The 12,151-nt window shown below is 37.6% G+C and overlaps 1 protein-coding gene across 1 annotated transcript in view; it reads right to left on the bottom strand.

Annotated features, from left to right (window-relative positions):
• Ppp4r1 (protein phosphatase 4 regulatory subunit 1) overlaps positions 1 to 12,151 on the bottom strand; it is a gene marked incomplete at its 5' end in the record, with an annotated part of 81,098 nt that overhangs the window by 36,049 nt on the left and 32,898 nt on the right. The window contains 4 exon segments of the mRNA XM_017798572.1: positions 577 to 750; positions 951 to 1,303; positions 8,751 to 8,878; positions 11,567 to 11,725. Of these exon segments, the coding sequence (XP_017654061.1) occupies positions 577 to 750; positions 951 to 1,303; positions 8,751 to 8,878; positions 11,567 to 11,725 (814 nt within the window).

Consider the following 12,151-nt stretch of genomic DNA (forward strand, 5'->3'; position numbering starts at 1 on the left):
GGAATACTGACAATGGATTGCCGTAGATGAGGAACAGCTGACCCTCCTGGAACAGGGACCTCTGGCTGACTAGATTTACCAGAAGGGCAGACAGGGGGGAATGGATGAGGGTGCTGACAACACAGTGGACAGTGACAGGGATGGCAGAGTATGGAGCCTCTAGTGGGAGAGGAAGGCTGTCTATCTGACGAGTTTGTATTCATGCTCAGATGCCGAGGAGCTCAGAAGGTGGGCGACTGTGACCAGTGATAGTCATGTATATAGAGATTAGAAATGCATGTGAAAACGTCTCAATGTCAATTGCTTTGGAATGAATTCTTCTGAATGAAAAAAAAAAGTTGTGCTGTAAAGTAAAAAAAAAAATGAGATGCAGAGCAGAATGGTTAGTGCAGAGCTCAAAACAAAATTTTGTGAAACACTAATTACAAAAATGATTTGTGAATTAACACATCTGTACAACTACAATAAAGAATAGAAACAAACCTATTTTAGATGCAATTCTTTACACTTAGAACAACCCTACCTTGAAAGGCAATTTTTCTTAAAAACAAAAAACAAAAAACTGACTCTTCATACCTTTAACATCTGGGTCATCAATGTGTGGCTCTAGGTTCTCTATCATTTCTTCCAGTTCCTTCCGGGTGGCCATGGTGATATTAGGAAAACTTGGCACAGGGACTCCAGGAGCTTCTCCTGGTCCCTCTGGGCTGAGTTTCTCCCCAGAGTACTGTTCAAGCTCTATATCAAGATCTATTTCGGGAAGTGGAGTCCTCCAGATTTAACATCTGGGTCATCAATGTGTGGCTCTAGGTTCTCTATCATTTCTTCCAGTTCCTTCCGGGTGGCCATGGTGATATTAGGAAAACTTGGCACAGGGACTCCAGGAGCTTCTCCTGGTCCCTCTGGGCTGAGTTTCTCCCCAGAGTACTGTTCAAGCTCTATATCAAGATCTATTTCGGGAAGTGGAGTCCTCCAGAAATGGAAGGAGTTGAACAGTTCCTGATCTAAAAGAGTGGAATCTGAGGAGCTGGTGCCAAGCTCTGGTCGGAATGCAGATTTGTAGTTAGCAGGCTTTTTATCATTCTCATCACTAGCTGCTTCCTGAGGAGACTCTGAGGACAAAGTACAGAGGAAGGAGTTGTCCACAGGAACACTCAGGTCACCTGGAGAGTTCCCAGATGTCGCAGCAGCACAGTCTTGAGCTGTGATTTCCAGTCTGGCACTGGAATGAGGGACACAGAGGTCTGAAGGAACATCCTCCTGTCTGATCTGCCCTTCTTCTGTGATGTCATTCTCTTTGATCCTTTTATTGTTTCATTTTGGGGAAAAAAAGAAACATGGAAGCATAGAAACAATTACTGGGAAAAAAAATCAATGAAAGACATTACATATAGCATTTAGATAAGTTTGATACTTAAAAATATAATCTACACAAACTGAATAGTTTTTGCATTTTACATAATGCTTCTTTTTCCATCAGTTCTTCTGCATTCAGAGACATAAATACCTGCCAAGCATAAGTCTAAATACTCAGGCATTAACAGTTAGGGAAGGTAACACTTGTAAATCCTGGGACACTACAATACCTTTTAATATCAATAATAATAGGAAGAAGAAATTCCTACACTGGATTCTAAGATACATACAAATTTAAAATTATTTGATTTGGGGATTATTTGTTTTGCCACTCTCTTTCAATGACACAGTGGAAGCTGAGAATCAAAAAACTTTTTGCTTATAAAAGAAGGGTAAATAACTCTATACAGCAATAAAGATATTAACTATCTCATATATGAAAAATCTAGGTATAAATAAAGGATTATTTTTATTTCTTCCTTAATTTCCAACTCTACTCAAAATGGTTTTCCAGAAGGAAGTTATGAGTTAACTGATAAAGACAAATGGTATAAGCTCTTGATGAAAGCCCACTATCATCTACACTAGAGCACTCTGGCAAGTTTTACTGTTTATTGTCTCCTATATTCTATTTAACTCTATTAAACTTAAACATTTATTGAGCACCTCCTAGGATCCAGGAAATAAACCAAATGTGAGGATGCAGATGTGAGATGTAGAGTTAGGTCAAGTGCCTGCTGGGCAAACAAAAGGACCCAAATTCAATCTCCAGCACCCACGTAAAAAAGCTAGGTAGAGCCGCACATCTATAATCCCAGTGCCAGGGAGACAGAACCAGGAGGATCTCTGGGACATGCTGGTCAGCTGGTCTAGCTCTAGGTTCAGTGAGAAACCCTGTCTCAAAAAAATTGAAAGCAACTGAGGAAGACACCTGAATTTGACCTTTTTCCTCTGTACACCCAACACAACAATCTTTGGCGTGCGTGCGCGCACACACACACACACACACACACACACACACACACACACACAAATAAAATTAAAAAATAAAATAAAATAAAAAGAGGAAAATAAGCCATGTGTGATGGTATTCACCTGTAATTCTAGCCCCTGAGAGACTGAGGATGGAGAACCAAGAATCTGAAGCTAGCTTGGGCTTACATAGCTCAAAAACAAAACAAGCAAAACCCTGAAAACGGAATGTGAGTTATAGCTCTTATCCATGAGATTAGAGGAAAAGAAAAAGTAAACTGCAAAAGCAAAGTATCACCATAAAAATTAAAATATAAATTTCTACAAAAAATTTTAAAATTACGCCTGAATGCAAGCTAAAGTACGTACCCTGAGCACAGGCCAGATGGAAGTGGAACCACAGAGCCTTGGAGGAAATGCTGTGACTGTGTTTAGAACCAATAAATGTTTATGAAGTGAATGGATGAAAACATTAAAAGAAACAGCATACGAAAGCAGGCACTGACAGGGCAGGCACAGGAAATTCAGAACACAACAATGATTTTATTGGAGCCAAGAGAAGGAAAAAGTGGGTAATGATGAAAATCTTCTGGGAACTACTGTATTTCATACCAGATACTTCTGCATTTATCCTATGGGCTATAGGAAAAAACAAAGCAATTGAGCAGTGTACACCGAGAAGCTCTTTCCAAGACCCCTGAAGCAGCAGTGAAGAAAATGAGTTGGAGGTTAGCCAAGTTGCAGGAATTTTAGATGTGCATGTGAAAAATAATGTTTTTGAACAAAAGTGGTATCTGTGGGGCCACAGAAGAATGACAACCAAATGGTGATCAAATTCATAGTAAATGTTCACTTATTTCATGCCAGAGACAAGAAATGAAGGGAAGAATCTAGGAAGATACCCAAATTTCTGGCTAGAGTAACTGAAATCTGTAACACTAATTAAAGATAAAACAATCTGAGAGCAGCTTAAATGAAAAAGTTAACAAGTTCAGGTCCTGACGAGATGGTTAGGCATTGGCTAAATTCTAGGTGGTGATGTCTGTAAGAAACAGTCAGCCACCAAGAAAAGAGGTGGGGATTAGAGACAGACTCGTAAGTCACCAAATCAAAGATGTGCGGGGCTGAACCATGTATGAAGCAAGAAACACAAACACACACATGGTACTCATAATACTGGAGTGAAGGTGTTTTTCTTATATAAAAGAATGGCAAAGTACGTACTTTTAGGATGAGGAAAAGTCAGAAGGGTAAAAGAATTGGAGACCAACACTGATGGAACACTGATAATCAGTCTTCTAGGGAGAGAAACTACGCTCAAGTGACAGAAGTCAAAAAGGTGACGGGGGTGGGGGGGATAAAGATCAATGTAAATTTGTAAAGTGAATATGATAAAGAAAAAAAAAAGTCTTCCCATAAAGGGCTATGTGCCTTTAAATATACCCAATAAAAGAAATCAAACAGGAGGCTTAAGAGAATTGTATAAAAGGACAATGATGTTAAAATTTATGTAGGGTCCCAGTTTAACAGGCACTATGTAGGTTCTCATGAAAGCATCAAGTTTGATCCAGGCACAGTAGTGCACACCTTTAATCCTAGCACTCCTGAGACAGAGGCAGGTGTGCCTCTATGAAATTGGGCCAGCCTGAGCTACACAGGGAGTTCCAGGGCAGCTGGTGGGACATAGGGAGACACTTCCCACCACCCCCAATCAAGTTCCCTCTGGTAGTGCTCGCCATTTTCAAAAACATTAAAAAGTTTTTATTTATTTATTTTATGTGTATGAGTGTTTTGCCTGCATGCCACCTGTATCATGTAATACCCACAGTGTTCAGAAGAGGGTACTGGATCCCCTCTTTGGAGTTATGGACAGTTGTTAGGCACCATGTGGGTGCTGGGATTTGAACCTGGGTCTTTTGCAACAGCAGCCAGAGCTCTTAACTGCTGAGCCATTTCTCCAACCCCTCAAAAACATGATTTGTTTTTTAAAAAATGTTTAAAGATTAAAATGCACGCCATTTGGGAATATAACACATGGCAACAGTATTTTTAAATTCTAGTGTTTCTTTTCCACTCTGTAACTATAAAATATAGAATATGCAGACACAATAAACTTGAGTGCCAGCTGTGAGGAAACTCAATTGCATAGTCTTCCTCTAGCACAGGTGCTGTCTTAATACAAAACTCAGTCTTCAGGGACTGTTAGGACTCCTCATTTGGTCCTTATTCTTCAAAATGAGGAGCTGGCTTGATGGCCTTATGATGCTTTCTCTACCCAATAGCTATTAAAGCTGTTACTCTGCAAAAGAAATGTGTTCCAAATCATGCATTTTCTAAGCAATCTGTCCTGAATATTACTGTGTCACTTCCTAATGCTAGTAATTGGACTACAGCTATGTAGCAATGTCTATGTTTTGAAGAAATACATAGTAAAGTTATTTAAGAGGTTAAAAAAAGAACACATGAAAGACATTCTCGAAAGGTCAGGAAAAGAACCAGTTAGGCAATTATGGTAAAACTGCATTTGGAGAATTTGGATGAAGGATACATGGGCTATGCTGTGGTATTTCTGCAGTTTTTTTCAGAATCACTCAAAGTTAATTTTACAAATTATGATAACCAGGTATTTTTTAGCAAATGGGAAGGGGAAGTAAAATTTCTAAGACCTTATCTACAATCTGGCATATGTAAGAAGCCCTCATTTAAAATACAAAGCCAACTCTAGGGTTACTCAGAATGTCAAAGTATTCCAAGGACTTGACTACCATCTCACCTTAGTATTGGGATTAATTTTGCTGATTAAAGACTCAGCAACAAAATCAGAGTCATTTCTTCTCACCTAATTAATATAAATCTATTAGTATGTCTAAACTTAAATGCAGAGGTTGTTGGTTTTTTTTTTAAAACACACAACTACAAGATCTGAGAAAGTTTACCCTAGTATTAAATTCTGGGAGGAAGTATTGCCTGTGTGGCTTTAAACTGCTTAAGGAGAAATTCCTTAAGCTCCAATTTTTCCTGGAGCTGAGTAATAGTCACTGCAAGTCTAAGCAGCCAGTTGCTAGAATTCTGACACTCCTGTCAAGACTTCTCAATGCCAGGTGGTTTTGGACACTGAGGGGACCTAGGCTCATGCACCATAGATGAAACATCCCAGCTTCTGAGAGCTATGCATACAAGAGCACTATAGCCTAGGTTCTCTCAAAAGGAATCCTAAACTGGGTGTGGTGGCACAGGCCTGTAATTCCAGAACTAGGGAGGTGGAATCAGGAGCACCAGGAACTCAAGACCAGCCTCAGCTTCATGAGACCCTGTTTCAGTTTTCTTATTCCCACATAAACTATTAACACCCTCAGAATAACTCCTCAGCAGAGGCTATGGCACCTGGCAAACAGTCCAACTGTTTCAAGGGGAAAAATGACTCAAAGAACATCTGGTTAAACAGCATCAAATCCTGAGGCAAAAAGTAAAGAAAACAGCAGGACATACCTTTCAAGTCCTATAACTGTGAATTAATTAAATAAAGTTTTGACATCAGGGAAGACTTCCTGATGTCAATGACAATCAATTATATTGGTTCAGTTGCTGAAGGCTTTGGAGATCAAACCCATAGGCTTTTAGAATAAGAGGACATATACTTGTGAGGGAGGTGGGATTGGGGACACTCCGGAGAGTGGGAGGGAGGTAGACTGTTACACTAGACAGGCTTGTAATCTACAGCATTAAAAGCCATTGTTAAAAATGAGTGCTATAATTCCAGTGTTACTGATAACAAAGACAAAAAGCTCTGAACTTCCTGGAAGAGTCAGGGAGGTACTTCCTGGAAGAGTCTGGGAGGTACTCGATATGGAGACAATACAGATAAAAGGAGATGCTCCCCAAGAGAACAGCAAGCAAAAAGGCAGAGAGAACCAAAAGAGCAATGTGCATTCAAAGAGCAATGCAACTGTTTCAATGAGTGTCAGGGAATGCTGATTTTATATAATTATTTTTGCTCTGACAGAGATCAAACCCAGGACCTTAGACATTCTAGGCAAGCACTTTACCACTGAGTTACAGCCCCAGACCTCAATTTAAAAAGAATATTACTTTACATTAAATAAAGTGTAAATTTTAACAGTTTACTCTGTTTCTCAAAGTAGCCTTTATCAGTCTTTAAAGAAGTATTAATAGCCTGATAGATCTGATAAAGACAGATGTCTATAATCAATAAATCCTTCAGAGAGAGAGAGAGTACCAAGTGATAACAAATGTTTCAGAGTGAGGTAAAACATTATACAAAAAATTAAACAGTAGGAGAAATGTAGAATAAAAACTTCAGGGGTTGGAGAGATGGCTCAGCAGTTAAAAGCACTTGCTGTTCTTCCAGAGGACCTGAGTTCGGTTTTCAGCATCCATGTTAGGCAGTTCACAACCACCTGTAACTCTACCTCCAGGGGATCTGACATCCTCTTCTGGTGTCTACAGGCACCAGTACACATCATACATCACACACACACACACACACACACACACACACACACACACACACACACACACATCTTAAAAACAAAAATAAACAAAAAATCTTTACTCTAAGAACAGGAAAATTTGTATTCTAGGTAACTGAGAAAACCCTAAGTACAGGAAGCAAATTCTAGGTACACAGTAGGTTCGCAGTTATATTTTGCACAACCATCCATCCATCCATCCATCCACCCACCCACCCAACCACCCACCCACAGCAACTCTACATCAGCTTAAGAACAAAAGCCAGCACTGTTTAAGGGAAGGCAATCAAGTCAATGGTTCTAAGACTTAGTAATGTACAGGACTAGCTCTTATGAAGCTAAAATGTATAAATATGCAAAAGCTTTTATGATATCTAATATAACTCCTTCCTTACCCAGGAATTCTCTTTCTTTATACAACATTAAGACAATTCAGTAACATCTATAGATAGTCCAGTGCTACAAATAAAATTGACTTGACACCAAGATACATCGCTTTGTTATAGAGGGGGAATGAATCAAGAAATTAAACTATTGTTAGTTTTTCCACAATGCCTTATACTATCAGTCATCAGACATAACCTTACTCTAGCAAACCAACTGTTTTTACTAATAAAGTTTTACTGGAATACAGCAAAGCCATTCATTTATATAATGTTGATGGCTGTTTTCACACTACAAAGGTGTTTGTGACCAGAGAATAATATTTATCATCTGCCTCTTCCTGTAAGTGTGCCATGCTTTGACTTATATAATTCCCTATAAATTTACATTTATCAGACCTTTCCAGATTTAAGAAAAAAGTTATATGCCAGTCTTCAGTAAACTTAAATTGATAATTTATAAAAGCAAGCGGACTTCAAAAATGAAAAACAGGTACCGCCCCCCCCAATCATTTCTGTCAAATTCCTTCCAGCATCTGTTTTTGAAAGAACTGAGACTTTGCTTGCTAGGAAGACAGGGTTAGAGTGATATTATTTCTTCCTTTACAAAAACAGTACCTCAGGTTTGTTTGGCAGGACAGTAGGAGAACGGGCAAAAAGGTAAAACAAGGCAGCAGAGAAGAAAGGAAGAACTGTCAAATCAAAACACCAAGAAAGCAAATACCCCAGTATCAAGACCTACAGAAGAAAATGTTCATTAGCATCGTGACAAGGGAGAAGGCACATGGCAACTGCATTACAGTAGAGCTGTCGTAGAACAAGGACTCTAGCGCATGAGAAAACTGTAAAGCTTGCGCACATTTCCCATGCACTGTTAGACCCAAAAAGGTATTTTTCTTCCCTCACTATAATAAATTCTAAGAACTAAAAAGCAATTTATTTTTAATGTAAAAAAAAATTAAAATAAGTCATTCTTTGAGCTTTATTGGTTGTCTTAAAATGGATATTCCATTTAATAAGCATAACAACTTAGGGCTAATCATTCCCTCCTCAACTGAGAGATTATAATTAACATTTTGTGGACAAAGAATCCAAGATCAAATTAAATTAACTGACTGCAAGGAAAAATAAGAGTCAAAAGTGGACTATATATAAAAGCAAACATATTCTTAAGTTAGGTTTTATTCCTTAAAGATATCTGTAAAGACAAATTTAAAAATACCTATGAATTATATATGCATTAGGCTGTATGTTCTAAATTTTAACAGTTTCCTAGGCAAATAATTCATGAATTACTCAGAGATGATCAAATCTGTCATTTAGTTTCTTATGTGTCAGGCTTTAAGCTAAATGTGTTACATGCACCTCCTTACTTAATATAGAACTAACTGAAGACGTAACAAATGTATGTACTTAAAACACTACAAAAATATTTACTAAATTTTATTTTCAAGAGAAATTGCAAACTCTCCAGAGAGTCTTTATTGCAAAATACTGAGGATGCTGTTCACAAATAGTGCAAATAGAAAACAAAGTTTTAAAATTATACCTATTTTTGTCTTCTGCTGTTAAATCTTCTGAACTTTTGCTTTCATCTTTAAAATACTGGCCTGAGCTAGATGGATTAGCAAAAGTAGATATGAAAGGCCCCAGAGACTGAAAAGCTGCTTGGCGAACCTAAGAAGAAAAAAAGGAATAAAACATGAGCATAAAGAGGTGCTTTAAAAAAAAAAAAAACACAGATGTTTAACCATTTACTTTCTATGCATCAAAGCCAAAGTATGTTTGGGATAAGAGTAAAGGTTTTTAAAAAAAATCTGGAATCTGAATCTTTCTTTAGTTAGGATTAAAAATCCTTATAAATTTTACTTGTTTTTTAAAAAAATACTTTATTTATTATTTTTATTTTATGTATATGCGTGTATTGCCCACATGCATGGAAGTGTATCCATGTTATGTAATGCCCATGGAGGTCAGAAGAGGGCATTGGATCTCCTAGAACTGGAATCACAGACAGTTGTTAGCTGCCATGCGGGTGCTGGGATCTGAACCCAGAACATTCAGTATTCTTAACTGCGGAGCCATTTCTCCAGCGCCTACTTCTTCTTCTTTTTTTTTTTTTTAAATTTTTGGATTCTCTCAAACCATGAAAGCCTAAGTGATATTATAAAACATATAAATAGAAAAATTTTTAGCAAGTATTCCTGTATTCTTCAAACACAAGAAAAATGAAGAGAACCAAGACTGTCAAACAGAAAATATGAAGCAGTACAGTCAACAAACATGACAAAAACACTTAATGCTTTCAGTAGGAAAGATGAATTTGTTTGCTACAAGGAGACACTAGTGTTTGGAAAACACTAGAATCTACTTAACAACAGGAAACATATCCTAGCGTTATTAATGAATGTCATACAATGGAGGAGGTTACAGAATTTTATTTAATTCTGTGATTTCTGTAACTGTTTTTGAAATCAGAATTTTAAAAAATGTAAAACAGTTCAGAAGAATTTTACAGGACGAAGTAGGGCTAGATGCAGAGGAAATCACAATGTTAGAGCTAGTGTGCTACAGACCAAGTTCTTTTGAGGTTTAGCATCCTATTTCTAAAAAGATGAACAGTAATCCCTTTTTGCAAGTTTTAGAAAGAGGATCATATAGTATGTATGAATTTTACAAAGGAAAAAATGTAATATATACATATCGATATATATTACCATTTGCCTACTTGGAAAAGTATATACAGAAAAATGATTTAATTGGTTTTAAAGAAGGCTAGAGCTATATACTCCCTAGGGGGAAATGTAAACGTGAATTCAGGATTATTACCTCCTTTTTAATAAGCACTATTTCCAAAAAACTCAGGAAATGTTACTTCTTAAAGTATGAGCCTGCGCTTATTCTCTCAATATTGCCAAAGGTCTGAGGTTGCTTCCAATCAAAGTCACAGAAAATTCAATTAAAAAAATTTTATTTTTTTTTGGTCTTTTTGAGACAGGGTCCCCCAGTAGCCCCAGCTGTCCTGGAACTCGCTTTGTAGACCAGACCAACCTCGAACTCACAGAGATCTGCCTGTCTCTGCCTCCCAAGTGCTGGGATTAAAAGGTGTGCACTACCACACTCAGCTCAGAAATTTTAATTTTAGTAATTTAAAAACTACCTACAAAGAAAAGCCTAGGCCCAAATGCTATGACCACTGATCAAACATTTAAAGAAGAGAGAACATTAGTTCTCCACAAACTCTCTCATAAGGCTGAACAAGGAAAAATTTTAACTCATTTTGTTAAGGATATTATTACCCTGATAACAAAACCAAGCAAAATTTTACAAGAAAATGAGATATGGAGGGAAAACAAACAAACAAACAGAACCTTCAATGAAAACACTAGCAAACTGAATCCAGTTGCTACATATGAAGAGAATTATGTACTACGGCAAACTCAATCCATTACCAACACACAACTTTATTACTCCAGGAATACAAAGCTGCTATCTAAAAGCCAATGAAGGCTGAAGTGATGGCTCAGTAGTTAAGAATGCTTGCTGTTCTTTTAGAAGACCCTAGTTTGGTTCCCAGCACCCATGTCTCATGCATGACTCTTTTTTTAAAAAAAAAAATATTATTATTATTTTATGTGTATGAGTGTATTGCCTGCATGTATGTGAGTGCACCCATGTTGTGCAGTGCCATGGAAGTCAGAAGAGGGCTTTGGATTCACCTGGAACTGGAGTTAAGGATGGCTCATAGCTGCCATGTGGGTGCTGGGAATCAAACCTGGGTCCTCTGCAAGACCAGTCAGTGCTCTTAACCGCTGAGCCATCTCTCCAGCCCCATCAAGCATGACTCTTAACTGCCTATAATTCCAGATCCAGGGATTTCACGCCTTCTTTTGGCCAACTTGGCCACCCATAGACACACACACACACACACACACACACACACACACATAAATGAAAATTGAAAAGTCAAGGAGTGTTAAACATCAGGCCAAATTAAAGTCAACATGACTTTTTTTCTTTTTCTTTTTTTTTGTCACTCTTTGAGACAGGGTCTCCCTGTAGCCCCAGCTGTCCTGGAACTTACTAGGTAGACCAACCTGGCCTTGAACTTACAGAGATCCGTTTGCCTCTGCCTCCCAAGTGTTGGGGCTAAAGGTGTGCGCCACCATTCCCGGCTAGTCAACATGACTTGTATCTGCAAAAACTTCTGTCTGTCCAGTAACCAAAGGCAAATCTTAATAGAGTAGGTTTTCTACCATCTACTCTTAAACATATGGAGAGCATAAATTATATAAATTATTTCTTAAATTATAAAAATCATATTTATTTTAAAATAGACTCATTATTTTACAAAAATGATGTTACCCAACGTGAAGGATCACTGATCAAGTTAATAAATAGTGAAGATAACTTTGTCCGTCGGATTTCTTGACACGTGGCACACGAAACAGCCATGAAGCACTCGGCACAGGCCTTTCGTACTCCCCACACATTATCAGAACACAGCTGGAAAAACCTGGGCAACTACATGAGAACAAACATGAGGAGGCCACAGTTACTTCTCTTTCATTTTCTCTGTTTTAAACATTGGATATTCTCTAAAAGTAGAAAACCTATTTAATACTAGTACTCAGAAAATTTTTAATGAATCATATTAAATTCATAATTCACTAGGCAAATGCAAAAATACTCTCAACAAATATACCTTTATGTTACTGAAGAGCTTGTACCTGAACTTTTGCATAACAGATGTGTTCCAAAACTCTTTAAATTTATGAACTTGTACATTGAGCATATATATCCTACACGCTACTACCTAAAACTAACCTGTCACAGAGCTTATGTGTTGACAAAGTGAGAGTTGCAATTAGATTAAAGATTCAGTTGAATAAATCAGAACTGATTTACAAAGTACAAATGAGGACGTTAACAGTGTATCAGTATTTCTCA

The sequence above is a fragment of the Nannospalax galili genome, unplaced genomic scaffold, assembly GCF_000622305.1.
Source record: "Nannospalax galili isolate Female #2095 unplaced genomic scaffold, S.galili_v1.0 scaffold155, whole genome shotgun sequence".
Lineage (NCBI taxonomy): Eukaryota > Metazoa > Chordata > Mammalia > Rodentia > Spalacidae > Nannospalax > Nannospalax galili.